The 18,998-nt window shown below is 45.4% G+C and overlaps 1 protein-coding gene across 2 annotated transcripts; it reads left to right on the top strand.

Annotated features, from left to right (window-relative positions):
• The first annotated feature begins 5,681 nt into the window (after positions 1–5,681).
• LOC105904437 (pre-B-cell leukemia transcription factor 1-like) lies at positions 5,682–18,579 on the top strand. 2 transcript variants are annotated; one of them, XM_031562228.2, is made up of 9 exons: positions 5,682–6,805; positions 6,953–7,194; positions 8,990–9,063; positions 13,955–14,196; positions 14,860–15,050; positions 15,478–15,613; positions 17,165–17,321; positions 17,855–17,932; positions 18,273–18,579. In XM_031562228.2, the coding sequence occupies exons 2-8, from the start codon at positions 7,001–7,003 to the stop codon at positions 17,896–17,898; spliced, it is 1,038 nt and encodes a 345-aa protein (XP_031418088.1). In that variant the 5' UTR covers positions 5,682–6,805; positions 6,953–7,000; the 3' UTR covers positions 17,899–17,932; positions 18,273–18,579. The 2 variants fall into 2 exon arrangements, with proteins under 2 accessions (XP_031418088.1, XP_031418087.1); XM_031562227.2 differs by having other exon boundaries at positions 5,682–7,194.
• The last annotated feature ends 419 nt before the right edge of the window (positions 18,580–18,998 follow it).

The following is an 18,998-nucleotide window of genomic DNA, read 5'->3' as shown; positions in this document are numbered from 1 at the left end:
TCTGGTCATCTTTAAGGGCGATCCAATCCTGATCTGGTCATCTTTAAGGGCGATCCAATCCTGATCTGGTCATCTTTAAGGGCGATCCGATCCAATGCTGCCTTGAAAAACTGGCCCAAAAGCCAGATGTATGTACACATCCTGATACCGGATATCTGATCATGGGAATTCCCAAATCCAGGTAATTTCGATCCAGATTAAACTGTTTGAACAACTGGGCCCTGGCTGTCGTTCCCACCAGCCACACTTCCGAGGCCTGCTTCGCTGAATTCCAAGGAATTCCACTCCAATTTATCAGCAAGTCATAATATGACGCAAAGAGTTATTTTTCGCTACCTTCTTCACTATTGACATGGGTGGAATTCCAAACCAATAGAGATCATCCTATCGATTTATTCGGTGCACAAAATGTTTAGGAAACAGAATTTATGTTCTATGTCTACTCTCAGATTAGATGAGGTAGTTTAGGGTATGTTCTATGTCTTCTCCCCCAGATTAGATGAGGTAGTTTAGGGTATGTTCTATGTCTTCTCCCCCAGATTAGGTGAGGTAGCCTCGGGTCTGGGGCCTGGATACAGTGGCAGTTAATTCAAGGTCAACCAATCACAAATGGAAGTCAAAGGAAATATGTACCACACATTTGATTTCCTTTGTTTTAGAGGTTAGCGGAAGAGAAAGAGCTCTTATGACCCATGCATTTATTTATCAGAAACATCACTGGGTCTTCATGGCGGCTTTATTTAGGCTACAGGCTAGCTAGCATGCAAATGAGTGTTACTAGTAAATTAACCTTGTGATTATTATTATTATTATTATTATTATGACTAGTAAATTAACCTTGTGATTAGTATTATTATTATTATGACTAGTAAATTAACCTTGTGATTATTATAATTATTATCATTATTTTTATTATTATTATTATGACTAGTAAATTAACCTTGTGATTAGTATTATTATTATTATTATTATGACTAGTAAATGAACCTTGTTATTATTATTATTATTATTATTATTATTATTACTATTAAATAAACCTTGTGTAATAACACAATCTGAATCTGAAGACCTACTGCACAGAAAGTGTGACAGTGAGATAAAGAGAGAGAGAGAGAGAGAGAGAGAGAGAGAGAGAGAGAGAAGGGAAAATAAATGAATAAAATGCCTAAGGAAGGTCAGTTGGCATTTATATTCTAATGAAGCTCTGTAAAGAGTGAGCGAAAGTGGGAGGGGGGAGAGAAAAAGACAAACAGGAAGAACAAGAAGAACCAGATGTCTTTTGGACGGAGCGAGAGAGTGAAGAGAGGAGGAGAGAGAGGAGGAGTACAGAGAGGAGGAGTACAGAGAGAGAGAGAGAGAAAGAGAGAAAGAGAGGAGGAGTGCAGAGAGGAGGAGTACAGAGAGGAGGAGTACAGAGAGAGAGAGAGAGGAGGAGTGCAGAGAGGAGGAGTACAGAGAGGAGGAGTAGAGAGAGGAGGAGTACAGAGAGGAGGAGTACAGAGAGAGAGGAGGAGTGCAGAGAGGAGGAGTACAGAGAGGAGGAGTACAGAGAGGAGTACAGAGAGGAGGAGTACAGAGAGGAGGAGTACAGAGGACTGGGGTGGGGTTAGATCTACATATGTTGGCTATTATAAACCATGTTGTCGGGTGGACTATGACTGGTGGATGATAACCTTGAGGGAAGAGGTGTGATTTTAGTGCTGTGGGCCCTTTGTCTTTGGAGAACAGGTGATCATAATACAGCTATGGGATACTAGAATTCCGCAGTAGAGCTCTGTATTCTGGACTCTGTTATTACAATGTCAAAACAATAACTGGGTTTATATGATGTTACACTTGTTACACAAATCTGGTTAAGAATCTGCATCATTCACATGTAACCAACTGCCCTGCTAAATCAGCCATTTATACACAAATTCATGTTGACTGTATTTGTAATCATCTCATGCCAACGGTACACAAACACAAACACACACGCAACTACACACACACACACACACGCACACACATACATACACGCACACACATACACGCACAGACACACACACACATACACGCACGCACGGGCTCAGGGTGCTCAATCAATGAGTCCCGCCCCCACACTCAGACGGAGAACCCAGAGGTGCTTCTGTCACCAGTTGGCATGGCAACATACCGAGCACACCATGGGGGAAGGGAAGGCTAGGGGGGGGTGGGGTGTGTGTGCCTGTGCCCAGTTTATTTTCATGAAATTGGTTAATTAATTTAGCATTTTATTAATCAAGTCATTACACTAATTAGACTCTTGCCCTAAATGTGCGTTTGGTTAATTAATTAATGTGATGTGATTTGTTGACTAATGAATCTAAACAACAGAGATCTGTGTGTGAGAGGATGACGTGTCCGTGTCAGAACTGAGCCAGAACTGAGCCAGATCAGGGCCAGATCCTTGCTCGAGTGTTGCCGCAATCTAGACTAGATCTCTGTGTGTGAGCGTAAGCTACCTTTGTGTGTGCCTGTGTGTGTGTGCCTGTTTGTGGGTTTGTGGGTTTGTGTGTCCCTGTGTGTGTGTGTGTGTCTCTGTGTGTGTATGCCTGTTTGTGGGTTTGTGTGTCCCTGTGTGTGTGTGTGTGTGTGTGTGTGTGTGTCTGTGTGTGTATTCCTGTTTGTGGTTTTGTATGTCCCTGTGTGGGTGTCTCCGTGTGTTTATGCCTGTTTGTGGGTTTGTGTATGTGTGTCCCTGTGTGTGTGTGTCTCCATGTGTGTATGCCTGTGTGTGTGTGTGTGTGTATACCCCTGTGTGTGTGTGTGTGTGTGTGTGTGCATGCTTGATTTCCACAGTCCCACACCCAACCTAGCTCTATCTCTGTCTTTTTGTCACTCCATTTTTTTCTCTTTCAACCTCTCCCCCCTTCTCTCTCTCCCCCTTCTCTCTTTCACCCTCTCCCCCGTCTCTCTCTCCCCCTACTCTCTACCCCTCTTCCCCCTTCTCTCTTTCACCCTCTCCCCCCTTCTCTCTCCCCCTTCTCTCTCCCCCTTCTCTCTCTCCCCCTCTCTCCCCCCTCCTCTCTCTACCCCTCTCCCCTCTTCTCTCTCTCCTTGTCTTGTTGAGATTGATTGGTGGTTGATGGTACTGGAACGGTGTAGGCCTCAGCACATTTCTGTAGCCAATACACTGATGATACCACTCACTCAGACACACACACACACACACACTCACACACACACACACACACACAATCACTCACACACACACACTCACTCTCTCAGACACACACACACACACACTCACACACACACACACACTCACACACGCATCACACACACACACAATCACTCACACACACACACACACACTCACTCAGACACACACACACTCACACACACACACAATCAATCACACACACACACACACAATCACTCACTCTCTCTCTCACACACACACACACACACACACACAATCACTCACACACACACACACACACACACACACACACACACACACACACACACACAATGAAAATAAAAATGCTATTCAAAGAGAGAGAGAGAGAGAGGGAGAGAGAGAGATGGGGGTTAATTTAATTTTGATTTATTTGCTTGTCAATGTTAAGTGCAGTCTAGTGTAGGGAACCAAAGCCTCTGTGACTACTTGAGGTCAATCCCATCAGTGATGTCCATAAATATCAATTAAGTTAATGCGGAAATGGCGGGTAAGAAATTCCCCACACCAGGAAGGAAGTAAATCTGGGGTTGTGACTTGAGTTATTTGAAAAATAATGTGGCCCTGGTTGTGCCCGTATTATCCTTTTCTTTGAAGAATAGAGTTTTGAAAAACAGAATGAATTTCAATTGTATTTTGAATGATCTCATCTTCAGTGATCTCTTGCTTCAAAGGAATGAAGGGAGGTACATGTGTGTGTGTGCAGGTGTGAGTGTGTGTTTGTGTGTGCATGTGTGTGTGTGCAGGTGTGAGTGTGTGTTTGTTTTTGTGTGTGTGTGTGTGTGTACGTGTGTTTGTTTTTGTGTGTGTGTGTGTATGTGTGTTTGTTTTTGTGTGTGTGTGTGTGTGTATGTGTGTATGTGTTTGTTTTTGTGTGTGTGTGTGTGTGTATGTGTGAGTGTGTGTGTGTGTGAGTGTGTGTGCGTGTGTGTCTCTCTGCCTGTGTGTGGGGCAGCTGCTGTGTGCTCTCTGCTTTTTAATGAACCGCTCTAGGTTGTTGTCATTCACTTAAATGGAATGTTTCAGAAAATGACGGAACGTGTGTGTGTGTGTGTGTCTGTAATAGAGAAAGGGAGGGAGAGTGTATATGTGTCTGTGTTTTATTAGCGTGTGTATGTTTGCATGCGTGTGTGTGCGTGAGTATGTGTGTGTGTGTGATAGAGAAAGAGAGGGTGAGTATATATGTGTCTCTGTTTTCTGTACGTGTGTATGTATGTATGGGGGTGTGTGCGTGAGTATGTGTGTGTGTGTGAGAGAAAGAGAGGGAGAGTGTATATGTGTCTGTGTCTGTGTTTTGTGTACGTGTGTGTACGTGAGTATGTGTGTGTGTGTGTGTGTGATAGAGAAAGAGAGGGAGAGTGTATATGTGTCTGTGTCTTGTGTGTGTGTGTGTGTGTGTGTTTGCATGTGTGTGTGTGTGTGTGTGTGTACGTGTGTGTGTGTGTACGTGAGTGTGTAGTTGGCCTGAGCGGGTCACATGAAACTTTAAACCCTGCATCAAGCATCACCACCATCACCATCACCATCACCCCTCCCCCACCAACGCCTCGCTTGGCTGTCAATCATTCCAGGGGGAGGGATGGCAAATGGTCTGGTTCCCCTCCCCGAGCTGCCTGACTGCCATGGCAACCGGGCTGCCAATCAACGGTGCTGTCAAATGGCTTAATTTATGGGGAAATGTCACTGTGTGTCTGTGTTCCCATAGAGGGAATGTTAATGTTGAGTGCATGCAGGGAGGAGAGAGAAATTGATAGTTGGATGATATAGGTACACTATCGAATGTTAAATAGGCCGCTTAGATTCTGTAGAGGGCAACAATCTAGTCTATTCTTTTTTCTTATTGCTTCATGGGAATACAAGATTGATTTATACACATAAAAAATGTATATCTTCACGGCAAGGTCTCAATATGGTACATCAACTGTTTCCTTTGTCAGGCATGAGGGAGATAATGATCTTCATTCGCATCTCATTTCTCGAGCACTGATTATTCAAATAAAAACAGGAATTTTGCCTCTTTTGCAGGATACAGCCTACTGCTGGACCCATACTTGTTTTGTAATTGTAACACCGACTATAAATATATTTATTGAGACTATTTCATAAACATACCGTTTCAAATAAGGTTGCTACAGCATGATGTTCGTAGTTCACTAGTTGTCGTCTGCCTCCTGGTTAACCTAAGCCACCAGATTCGGATGTTCATTGGTGGAATAACGATTTTTTTTTTATCTTTGCGCCCCGATATTTCATTAAAAGGGCTGGTATTACTGGAGACTTCAAATAATTTCCTGTTTCGCTTAGGCAAGGGTGAGCTATGCATCATGCATCATCAATAGCCGTATATGCATGTGCGTAGCCCTTGAAACTGTTCATGTTCAGTCCAGATTCTGTAGCCTTACTTGACAGCGTACGTTAGTACATTCATCATTTCGTCGCTTCTCACGCCTCTCGAGGATTGTGCGTTATACGACCGCCTTCGCAGGGGCGCGGTGTGACGTACTAACGTGGAAGACTGGAACTCCTTTCGCGGTATACTACTGATATCCAACACGAACAGTTCAGGGAGGGGGAGGGACAGGGAAGCCTCAAAGAGGCAAGAACCCAACACCGGAGAGAAGGAGACAGTCTGTGCGCGAATAGGCGAGGGAATACGAGCACGAGTGGTGGTGGCGGCCCGTCTTTTATGCACCAGTAACGACAGAGGTTCTTCTTCTTCGAGTTCCTCGCTCTGGAATACCCAAGACATTTGCCTCCTTTCGGAATACAATGTTACTTGCTCGCAAGAATGTAGTCTTGTAGCCTGTTGTCTTCGTCGGCGCATACGAACTGTGGAGACTCGCCGGGAACCCAAGCGAAGAGCCATTTTCTAATAGACCTCGCATTGTTAAACTCCCTTTATGGTGGTCTGTGCATCGTCGCGAGACTGATCCCTCCCAACTGGTCATGCGTTTTGTTGTCGCGTCGCAGCGACTGATAGCAACCTAATACTGCGCCCGAAGCCACGGCGGTTAGGCTTTTTAAAGAGTTAACGTTACATTTCTATTACAAAGTAACAAAGGTAATGGAGATGAAACTGCAGCAGTTACAGTTTTTACCTCTGCGAAGGCAAATCGACGTCCATCTTTCTCTTTCATAGCCTATTGGTCGAAATGCAACGCAAGCCTAGCCTACCTCTTTTCTCCAGGTTTGTTTTCCCCGTGGTCAGTTCGGGACTATAAAATAGGCTAGCTGGCCTTTTGAACCAAAATAAACGAATCTTGGGATTGCCTTTTTTGCTGCTGCCAAAACGTTGGCAAGTATTCTCCAAAGTAGTACATTATTCACGACTTTGCCTTTTTTTAGAAAAAAGTTTGTTTTTGTGGTTGAGCAATAACTGCTCGATTTTCAACAGCAGCCTACACGTAGGCTATACCAATTTTTCAAAAAGTAAAGATTAGTGGATATGTTAATCGTACTTAGGGTTATATTATCAGAGACATTATTCCGAAAGGAGGAGAGCACGGATCTAATGTGAAGATTTTGAATACGCCTGAAATCTTAGGCCTACAAGTTCGTTTTTGGTGACCTCTGTTTTTATTCCCCTCCCCCCGAAAAGTGTAGGTGAGCTTCATTTTCTTGCCTGGAGGATTCTACTGGCTTTTACGCTTTGCAATAATCTTTCAAAACACCATTTCACACGTTTTGAAATAACAAAATTACGGATAATCGCAGTAAACGCCATTCATATTTGAATACCCCTTGATTTAGGATATTTAGCCTAAATCAGATTAACAAAGACAAGGATTTGAAGGGACGATGGACTCGATCATGGACGATCAGACCCACATGATGTCCGGTCCCATTGGACTGAGCGGAATCTCGCGGGCCGACATGGCTGAGCTGGAAGCAGCTCGGAAGCACGAGTACCAGGGGCAGTCACGGAACATCGGTGACATTCTCCAGCAGATAATGGCCATCACAGACGAGAGCCTGGACGAGGCCCAAGCCAGGTAAACCCACCTAGCAGCAGTTTGCCTCTTTGTAGTTGCTGTGAGGTCGAGTCATTTTCACGCATCTGGATTATAGGCCTACAGTCACGTGGCCCTTTGCTCTTGCGGGTGGCCACATCGAAGTAGGCCTATCACTGCATAAACCACAGGCCCATGAAAACATACGGTTGGTGGTACAAAGCCTATCACACTGTTGTAGTCGCACGTTAGTGTCTCGTCAGTGTAGATGCAAGCAATCCACAAATGTACAGGACTAGGTTAGTTGCCATAGTTGAAGATGTATGTAAGTGGCAAAAAGTAGAAAGGGCCAACCAGCTTGACCCATGGCCTCTAACCAATATTAGTGTATATAATAATACGGTGAATAGTCTAAGTCTATGCTAGAGGTAGCTACTCACTGTTGGTCTAATTGTCCTACTCGTCCTACTGCGCAAACGGGTCAAATAGTGTGCCTTCATTTAGTGGCTAACATTATTTTTATGGCTAACACGAGACGAGTGTCTCCATAAAATCAACTCCATTAACGACCTCATTTGCCTCCGCCGTGGCACTAATTTGGCAGACCTATTGAACTCTGTTATGATGTATTTGCATTTCAGAAAGCAAAGGCAGCTCAAAGGCGCTGTGATGCAAAGTAGTCTCGTGCCGGGCAACCCAGTTTGATATCAGAGTTATTTGCGCTGCCGGACACAGCCTTTGCTTTTTTACTTTGCATACGGGCGAAGAGGTCTGTTTACATATGATGCGCCTGGAACGCTGCCGGTGTTTGCTGTTGATGTTTGCCACCAGCGGGGTCGCTCTATGCTAGGCTTCACGACGACTCTCCACCCCCACCTCGCCCCCCCCCCCCCCCCCAAGAGGATCAGACATCCATATTCATGCACGGCCACTCTCACGTCCTCTCGGCTATTATCATCTGAATCTCCCTCCCTCTCCCCCAGTCTCCCTGCCTTAACCGCTTTGCCCCAGTTTGCCGCAAACGGACCCAACAATTGAGGGGAAGCAGGAGCGGGGGCGTTAATTGATCGAATCCATTACCTGATTAGCATCGTCTAAATAATGTGCATGGCGATATTTTAAATGGTACATAGATGAGACGAAAAAGAAATGGGTTTCCCATTGTGACCTCAGACTGAAGGTACTTAATCAGTGGAGACTAGGAAACCGCTTATCAAAATAGAAGAGAATCCTACAGCAGGCCACACTCACGGGGGCTTCTGCAAACGGAATACTGCACATTGACAGGCGTGAGTTATAAAAAGCATTATAAAATGCTGTCAAAACAAGTTGCCTTTTTGGCCATTGCCAACAAACCTTAGCAAGAGGTCGGTGGATAGCACTGCTGGTGTCCAATGGACAGCCGGTCATTGGCCATGAAAAAAAAGGTTTCACTGTGCACACCATGGATCTGTGTTTTCCTCATCATCATTATACGTGTGACCATAGATTTAGAAGGCCTCGCTAATTAGATGGGTGTGATTGAAAGGTCTTGACGAGACTCTGCCTTTCCATGTTGCCAGAATGTAATCTAGTCTGGGAATACACTTAACCTCCATCCTCAACAGAGCCAATCCAGTTAGAGCAAATTGGTGTGTGTGTGTGTGTGTGTGTGTGTGTGTGTGTGTGTGTGTGTGTGTGTGTGTGTGTGTGTGTGTGTGTGTGTGTGTGTGTGTGTGTGTGTGTGTGTGTGTGTGTGTGTGTGTGTGTGTGTGCAGACCTGTGAACAATGATAGGCTATTGTAAATGTCCAACCTAACTGACTGGCTCAATGGAACTCTCTCTGTCTCTGCTTCAGGAAGCATGCGTTGAACTGCCACAGGATGAAGCCGGCCCTATTCAGTGTTCTGTGTCAAATTAAGGAAAAGACAGGTGAGTCTTCAAGCTAGTCAGGTAGAAAACGAACCCCCTCCCACCCCCACACATACACAAACATGCACAAATAAGCACACAGGAACACACACACACAAACAAGCATGCATGTGCACACACACAAACACGCACGCATGTGCACACACACAAACAAACATGCATGTGCACACACACAAACACGCACGCATGTGCACACACACAAACACGCACGCATGTGCGCCCACACACTCTACTACACAGCCTACTTCAAATGGCACCAGCGCATACATCATGTTAAATTACTACTGTTACCAGCAATAGTAGGACGTTTTAAATACAAGTTAAGGTTTAATTGTTTCATACATTTTACTTTTGGTTTACATAATGTGTCCTGGGGGGTATTCCTCGTACGTGGTTTAGTGACAAACCTGGATAAGTTAACTCGGAGTAAGTGGTAAACCTCCTAATAGAAGAGCCCTCTGACGTTGTTTTGCTAGGAGAATGAACCAATGGGGGTTCTTTTATTAGGAGGTTTACCACTTACTCTGAGTTAACTTATCCAGGTTTGTCACTTAACCACGTACAAGGAATACCCCTAGGTCCCTTATAAACCAGACACAACTCAACAAACATGTTCCAAGTCTCTCTGTTTTCACCTGTACTTAATCCGTCACTGGCTGCAATCTTTCCATCAACAAAATCAACTAGTATCCATGTAAAACTTCTGAGGTTTCTGTTTGTTTCCTGTTTGTTGATGGTTTGTTGTTTTGTTTCCTTGTGGTGTTTTTGTTTTGGTTTCTCTCTGTCACCTCTTGTCTTGATTGAAGACTCATAAGGTGCATTGCCTCCTTCACATAGATGGGTTTCTTTATCACATGACAGGGGGAAGAGAAAGAGAAAAAGATGAAGTGAATGTTTTCATGAAACGATCGTATCTGAGAAAGGGGAAAGCACGGATGGAGAAGCTCAAAATTGAAATAGAGAGAGTGAGAGTGAGAGAGAGAGAGAGAGAGAGCAATAGAGAGAGAGAGAGAGAGAGCAATAGAGAGTGAGAGAGAATTAGATATATAGAGAGAGTGAGGGAGGTACAGATAGAGCAAGAGATAGATAGAGCAAGAGAGATAGATAGATAGAGAGAGAGAGAGAGGTATAGAGCAGTTGGAGTTAATATCAGCAGATTGACCAGAGGAGGATGAGTGACAGTGAGAGTGGAGTGCAGTGTGGTTAATGAGGTCAATGGCGCTCGGTATTCTCCAGGTCTTAGACCCAAACGGTCTTGCGCTTCGCCCCAGAAACACACACTCTGACTGGGGGCAAGAATTCACTCACAGTCCCTGCTTGGGCCTAGTGCTGGGTCCTCGAGGACTCGGCTCCTCGAAGCAATCAGTGATTCTAATCTTGTCATTCCTACTTCAGGTGTATATATGTTTGAGTCACAATATCATGTTTAAATGCAGGGATGTAATGCGTGTGTTTGAGTGAGTTGGTTCTCTGTGTGTGTGTGTATGTGAGAATGTCTGTATGTATGCATGTACAACTGTTTGTCTGTGTGTGTGTTTGTATGGATGTATGGGTGTATATATATATATATGTGTGTGTGTGTGTGTGTGTGTGTGTGTGTGAGTATGGATGTATATCTGTGTGTGTGTGTGTGTGTGGTTGTATATATGTGTGTGTGTGTGTGTGTGTGTGTGTGTGTGTGTGTGTGTGTGTGTGTGAGTGCAGGTGTTTACAGGAATCCCCAGGGAAGATTAGTAGTTTATCTGCTGTAAGTGCCCACACAGCTGCCGAGCTCACCCTCACACTCTCATGTGGTGACAGGGTTAGACCTTGTTGTCGAGTCAATGTTGTCTGTCTCTCTGTTGTGTCAAAGTGGTGTGTCTCTCTCTTGTGTGAAAGTTGTCTGTCTCTCATGTTGTGACAGGGTTAGACCTTGTTGTTGAGTCAAGGTTGTCTGTCTCTCTGTTGTGTGAAAGTTGTCTGTCTCTCATGTTGTGACTGGGTTAGACCTTGTTGTTGAGTCTGTCTCTCTGTTGTGTTGTGGCTCAGATCTGGCAGCTTTCAGAAGAGAGGGGGGGTTTAAATCTGGTGATTGTGCAGGCTGGTCATTAGAGACAACTTCCTGTCTCTTCACCAAGAACCGCAAGATAATAATCTTTCTGTGATATGGCACCGTCTTCAAAAAAAAGCGTTCTTACTGTTATGATTCTAAATTCCATATGATTTTGTACGTTGCCTTGGGTGAAAGTTCCAAACCTGACCCTAAACATTCATAGGTTTTGCATAGCTTTGAAGTATGCTTTGGACAAATGTCCTGCTATGTAAATCAAAGTTGCACTGATGAAGTGTCAGATCAGAGGTAGAGTATTCCACTTAAGTGTAAGTGTTGTTCATATGTTGTCATGACGCTCGTAATCATGGCAGCTGTAGTGTTTTCTGGAAAAGACAAATGTTGTGTTTGTGTAGTGTGTGTGTGTGTGTGTGAGAGAGAGAGAGTTTGTGTGTGTGTGTGCATTTTTGGTTGCTCTGAGCTTTTCTTATAGCGTGTGTGTGTGTGTGTGTGTTTGTGTTTGTGTGACTTGTCTCGTTCTGCTGTAATAAATTGGCGAGCCTCCCTGGATCTGGGGGCTTAATTGCTACCTCATTTGCATAACGGTGCAAATTAATGACCTTTCAAATGAGAGCTCGTTTTTCACACCTCTTTAGGTGCTCCTTATGAGCCTGTGTTAATTAAACTGTGTGTGTGTGAGAGAGAGAAAGTGTGTGTGTGTGTGTGTGTGTGTGTGTGTGTGTGTGTGTGTGTGTGAGAGAGAGAGAAAGTGTGTGTGTGTGAGAGAGAGACAAAGAGAGAGTATTTATGTGTGTGTGAGAGAGAATGTATTCGTGTGTGTGTGTGTGTGTGTGTGAGAGAGAGGGAGTGTATTTATGTGTGTGTGTGTGTGTGTGTGTGGGAGAGAGTGTATTAATGTGTATGTGTGCAGATGCATCAGACCCTATCATCAGTTAAAACAGCTCCTACTCATCGACCTCAGCCATCTCCTCAGCACCCCCCCAGATTCCTTCACAAAGTCACACATGCTCACACACACACGCACGCAAACACATGCTCACACACACCACGCACGCAAGCACATGCTCAAACACACACACGCACGTGCACGCACACATAAATATACCCGCTCACACATTCACAGACATGCAAAAGCACCCGCCACACGCCAAATTAGGATGAAGTTAACTGTCATGGAGACCCATGTTGAACTGTTTGTGAAGCTTGTTTGTCCGGATGGTGGGTCAGGTCGTAGGACGCTTGTATGTTTGTGCTTGTCTGTGTCTGTCTGTCTGTCTGTCTGTCTCTGATAGTTGTCTATTTGTCTGTCTGTCTCTCCCTCCCTCTTGATCTGCATGTCTCCCTGTCTTTCTTTCTGTCTGTCTGTCTGTCTCAATGTAAACATTGCCCAAGGGAGGATTCACAACCATCTTGCTGCCAAAATGCCATTCAGATGCATAGTGCTTGACCAGACTCACACACACACTGACCCCACATCTACAGATGTCTGTGTTGATAAATCACCCTGCTGCCCCATCAAGACACGTTCTCTTTGTTTTCTCTCTGTGTTCTATCCTATTAAGTAGTCATGTTACACTGCAGTATCGCCTTAGCGACCTGCCTAACTTAGTTTGTTCTCTGTGTTCTATTCTGTTAAGTAGTTATGTTGCACTGCAGCATCGCCTTGGCGACCTGCCTAGCTACCTTTGTTCTATCTGTTCACTCTTTATGTTCCCTCCTCACCTCCGTCCTTGCCAGTCCATCTCTTTCTCTCTCCCGATCCACTTTTTACGCAAATTAAACATGGACTTTCTCCCAATCAAGGGAGGAGTTGTAATCAGCTGTGGGTTCAATACTTGGGGTTGTCAGGACAACCTTAAGGGAAACATGTAATAGAATCTCAACCAATGTGATTTGATGTGAAAACCTTAGTTGCCCCCGGAGTAGTTAATCCCCCCACCCCCATCCTCCAGTAACCATTCACATTGACAAGACAGCTCATGAAGATGAGAAGGAGATGGAGGAAAGGGGGGTGGGCGGGCGGGCGGGCGGTAGGAGCGGCAGGGGGTGGGGGGGAGGAACACCAATGGTGAGCAGATATAACTCAATTGAATGGTCACGTTTTATTTGTTTTCTGTCAAATTCAAATAAGCTTTATTGACAATGACAAATACACACATATTTATATTGTCAAAGCATGAAGTGAACATTGGGCCCAAATGTACTGTGGTCAGTGCGTACGTGCGTGTGTGTGTGTGTGTGTGTGTGTGTGTGTGTGTGTGTTTGTCCGTAGGTAGTAGTTTCATGAATGGAGAGAGGCTGCCCTCTGCTGGTGAAAATGGAACTCAACAGTAGGCTACTGCCACTGCTGTAGAGACTTCATTAGGAATGCAGCTGTCTGTCTGTGTCTGTCTGTCTGTCTGTCTGTCTGTCTGTCTGTCTCTCTCTCTCTCTGTCCGTCTCTCTGTATTTTTCTGTCTAATCCTACAGATATCTCATTTTACAGTGTGGTAGAAACATTGAAGTGAAGATTTGTGATTGGTGTATGCTCTCTCTCTCTCTCTTACTCCCTGTCCTCTGTTGTCTATCCAGATATATACTTTGCTGGGGTCATTCTAGTGGAATGTGTGTAATGGCGGTTTAAACCTCTTGTCCTTGCTCTCTCTCTCTCTCTCTCTCTCTCTCTCTCTCTCTCTCTCTCTCTCTCTCTCTCTCTCTCTCTCTCTCTCTCTCTCTCTCTCTCTCTCTCTCTCTCTCTCTCTCTTCTTTTCTTTAACTTTCTTTATTTGTTTCTGTCTTTCCTTATATTTTCTTTCTTCCCTTCTTTCTTCCCTTCTTTCTTTTTTTTCTCTTCTTCTGCAGTTCTCAGTCTGCGTCGGGCGCAGGAGGAGGAGCCTCTGGACGGTCAGATCATGCGATTGGACAACATGCTGCTGGCAGAGGGCGTGTCCGGGCCGGAGAAGGGCGCGGCGGCGGCTGCGGCCGCTGCTCTCTCCGCCGCCGGGGAGACGCTGAACGACAGCAGCACGGAGCACTCGGACTACCGGGACAAACTGGCCCAGATCCGCGGGATCTACCACTCCGAGCTGGAGAAGTACGATCAGGTGAGAGCGACGGGGGGACGGAGAGGGAGAAAGAGAGAGAGCGAGAGAGAAAGGGAGAGCGAGAGAAAGGGAAAGGGATAAGGCGAGAGGGAGAAGGTGAGAGAGAGAGGGAGAAAGAGAGAGAGGGAGAAAGAGAGCGAGAAAGAGAAAGAGAGAGGGAGAAAGAGAGAAAGAGAGAGAGAGAGAGAGAAAGAGAAAGAGAGAGGGAGAGAGAGAGAGCGCGAAAAAATGGAAAGACATCAGATAGAGAGAAGAGAGGGAGAAGTATGAACAGGTGTGAGGGAGAAGGAGGGATTGAAATGAACAGGCGAGAGAGAGACAGAAAGAAAGAAAGAAAGAGAGAGAGAGAGAGAGAGATGAGATGATCCAACAGACCTGGAGAAGTACGAACATGTGAAAGAGGGAGAAGGAGAGAGAGGGAGAAGGAGAAGGAGAGAGAGTGAAAAGGGTAAAGACATCAGATAGAGAGAAGGGAAGGGAAAGTATGAACAGGTGAGAGAGAGAGCGAGATCAGAGAGAGAGGCGTTAGGGTTGGACTCTAATTGAGTCTCTCGTATTGAACAAAGACCCGTGTGTGTGTGTGTGTGTGTGTGTGTGTGTGTGTGTGTGTGTGTGTGTGTGTGTGTGTGTGTGTGTGTGTGTGTGTGTGTGTGTGTGTTGTAGGCCTGTAACGAGTTCACCACCCACGTGATGAACCTGCTGCGGGAGCAGTCCCGCACGCGTCCCATCTCGCCCAAGGAGATCGAGCGCATGGTGGCCATCATCCAGCGCAAGTTCAGCACCATCCAGATGCAGCTCAAGCAGAGCACCTGCGAGGCCGTCATGATCCTCAGATCACGCTTCCTGGACGCCAGGTCAGTGTGTGTGTGTGTGTGTGGGGGGGGGGGGGGGCTGAATGCATGTATATGTGTGCATAAATGGATGCATGTGTGTGTGTTTGTGTGTGTGTGTGGGGGGGTGAATGCATGTATATGTGTGCATAAATTGATGCGTGTGTGTTTGTTTGTGTGTGTGGGGGGGTGAATGCATGTATATGTGTGCATAAATGGATGCGTGTGTGTGTATGTTCCTGTGTGTGTGGGGGGGGGTGAGGGGTGGGAATGCATGTATATGTGTGCATAAATGGATGCGTGTGTGTGTGTATGTTCCTGTGTGTGTGGGGGGGTGAGGGGTGGGAATGCATGTATATGTGTGCATAAATGGATGTATGTGCGTGTATGTTCCTGTGTGTGTGTGTGTGTGTCTACAAGCGTAACCCCCTCCCCCGTGTTACTGTTGCAGGAGAAAGAGGCGTAATTTCACCAAGTCGGCCATTGAGGTCCTGAACGAGTACTTCTACTCCCACCTGGCCAACCCCTACCCCAGCGAGGAGGCCAAGGAGGAGCTGGCCAAGAAGTGCTCCATCACTGTGTCACAGGTGGGAGAACACACACACACAGATACACACACGCACACATATACACACACACATACACATACACACACATACACACATACACACACATACACAGATACACACACATATACACACGCACACAGATACATACACAGATACACACATACACACACAGATATCTATGTGAGAGAGGGAGAAGGAGAGAGAGAGAGATATTAGGGTTGGACGTGTGTGTCCCTTTAGGCTCTGGGTTTAGCACCTAACATCAGTGAAATTTGAGGGAGGGGTAATCGATTGTTGAACAGGAATTGGACCTTGTCAGGCAAAGTTATCATACAGTAAGGACAAGTGTTTTAGTGAGGACGACTCGTTTTATTGAGGACCTTCTTTCACTCATTGAGGAAGTTAGGTTCAAAACAGCAGGGAGACCATTTGGCAAAACTCAATCACCCAATCAAAGGGTAGCATAATTGAATTTAACACCGCATCAGCCAATCAAAGGGTAGGGTTGGTGAATTTAACACTGCATCAGCCAATCACAGGGTAGAGTAGGTGAATGTAACACTGCATCAGCCAATCAAAGGGCTGATGTTTAGGCCTACTCTGTGTTTTGGTACTGCAGTGCATGACAACATGCTATATTACTTCCAGTAGGCCCTGATCACTGAGCTGAATGGGGGTGTTGTTAAATAGCAAGCTCTGCAGCATAATGGAAAAGTCTGAGATGCCTTGAACACACACACACACACACACACACACACACACACACACACACACACACACACACACACACACACACACTGAGATGCCCTGAAGTGCCAGATTGACCCTGTTTTTCTGGGCATGCAAGAGGTGCAAAACCAGAGGGGTAATTAAGTATAACAGTATACTAACAGTTTACCAATCTGGGTTTAAAGTCTAACAACTGGGCATTAAATGAGTGGGTCTAGTTCACACCACCCCCCCACCCTCCTCCACCACAAACACCTTCCTTCCTTCCTTCCTTCCTTTTATAACTGTCAGCCCCCACTGACATATGCATACACATACAAATACACATACAAACACATAGGGACACACACACACATATACAAACACACACACCCATAGGGACACACACACACACACACACACACACATAGGGTCACACACACATACGGCGACACACACACACACACATAAGGACACACGCACACACACATAGGAACATGCATACACACACACTCTCTCTCTCTCGTACTCTCTCTCTCTATCAGTCACGCATGCCTGGTGTCCTTGGGGACCAGTGCTGAGTCACAGTGAGGATGCCACAGATAGGCATTAAATGAGTACGGGTTTAACCTTTAACCCCCACAGATAGGCATTCAATGAGTACGGGTTTAACCCCCACAGATAGGCATTAAATGAGTATGGGTTTAACCCCCACAGATAGGCATTAAATGAGTACGGGTTTAACCCCCCCATCTGTTTCTCTCTCTCTATCTCCATCTGTTTCCCTCTCGTTCTCTCTCTCTCTCTCTCTCTTTCTATCTATTCATCCTGTTCCTGTCTTGTTGTCTTTCTCTCTGTCAGGTGTGTAACTGGTTTGGGAACAAAAGGATCCGCTATAAGAAGAACTTGGGGAAGTATCAGGAAGAGGCCAACATGTACGCAGTCAAGACAGCCGTGGACGCAACCAACACGTCAACGCACAGCAGCCAAGCCGACTCGCCTCACACCCCAAACTCCGGTAGAAACGCACGCACACACACACTCACTTACACACAACCAACACGTCAACGCACAGCAGCCAAGCCGACTCGCCTCACACCCCAAACTCCGGTAGACACGCACACACACACACACGCACACACACACACACACACTCTCACTCACCTACACACAACCAACACATCAACGCACAGCAGCCAAGCCAACTCGCCACACACCCCAAACTACGGTAGAAACACACGCACGCACACACACACACACACACACACACACAACACGCACACACTCACTTACACACAACCAACAGGCAACGCACAGCAGCCAATCCAAATCGCCATATACCCTAAACTCCAGTAGAAACACACACACGTGCGCGCGCACACACGCACACGCATACACACACACACACACACACACACACACACACACACACACACACACACACATACACACACACTCACACTCACAAACACATACACGTGCACACACACACACATACGCACGCACACCCTTGTGACCTTGACTCAAAACATGCTCCTTTATTTCCTGTAGCCGGATACCCAGCACCTTGTTACACTCCTGATGGAAGGTTATGAGACCCCGCCCACCTCTCACTCAGCCAATCAGAATGTGAGTAACATTCACCACAAGTCATCTTGTCTTGACATTCTATCTGAAGAATCTGTGTTTTACAAATCCACTCAAATTCCAATTTTATTTTTTGGGTTCTAGAACTTGGCCAATATGAACTAAAATGTGGAGTTAAGTTTGATGAGATTGAAATTAGTTTATTTGAAATATAATATTTTTAGTGAATCACCACGTATGTGGTGAAGAGATTGTTCCTGTGCTTTAGATGACACTACTGTAAATGCACACCAAAGTTCAAAGTTCAAGATTCATGCAAATGTATATGTAAATGTTTTACATATTCTGATTTCTTTCTCCTCTCTCTCTGGTTGACTTGCAGGACAATTTCAGCATCTGGTTATACACACACACAGTCATTGGGTTGTGAGGAGATGAAGTGGATGGATATCAGACACACAAAAGAAGTTTCTTTTTTTCCTTTTTTAAATCCCTTCTTCCCCCTCATTTTGTATGACATAATAATTGAATCACGTATATAGAATAGCTCTTTTTTTTCTAACGTCACCTCACTGACTGGTGAGCCAGGAGCCAAACTGAGAGACAGACCGTGGAAGTTTCTGGAACACTGGTGACACGGACTCCTCATGTTATGATGAAAAAACATTAATAAAGAAAGATGTGAAAAACAAATGAGCGAGTGAATTATTGAATGAATGAATGAATGAATGTATGGATGGCCTATCACCAGGCTTGCATAATGCTACTTTAATGTAACGCAGAATGGGTCAATCTATCAACATTTCAAGGCGCATTCAGCAATTCTAATCTAATACACTATTTGTCAAGTTCAGCCAATTGCGCCTTGCCATCCTCTAGCCATGCAGCATGTAGCAAACAGTATGCAATTCTAAACAGGAAACTAACTTGTCAAATGGTGTTAGAGGAGTGGCAAACAAAGAGATGTCCCCTTTAGTCGCGCTCTGTTTCCCGTAAGGGTTTGATCCATCTTCTGTTGCCTCGAAGCGAAGGTAAATATTTTGTTATTTTAGATAGGCGCAGGGACTAAGCTGCTTCAATGCTCAAACGTCAAACGGTAAGTTGGCCA

Source organism: Clupea harengus, chromosome 24 (genome assembly GCF_900700415.2).
Source record: "Clupea harengus chromosome 24, Ch_v2.0.2, whole genome shotgun sequence".
In the NCBI taxonomy this organism is placed as follows: domain Eukaryota; kingdom Metazoa; phylum Chordata; class Actinopteri; order Clupeiformes; family Clupeidae; genus Clupea; species Clupea harengus.
This window is presented reverse-complemented; position numbering and strand designations above follow the sequence as displayed.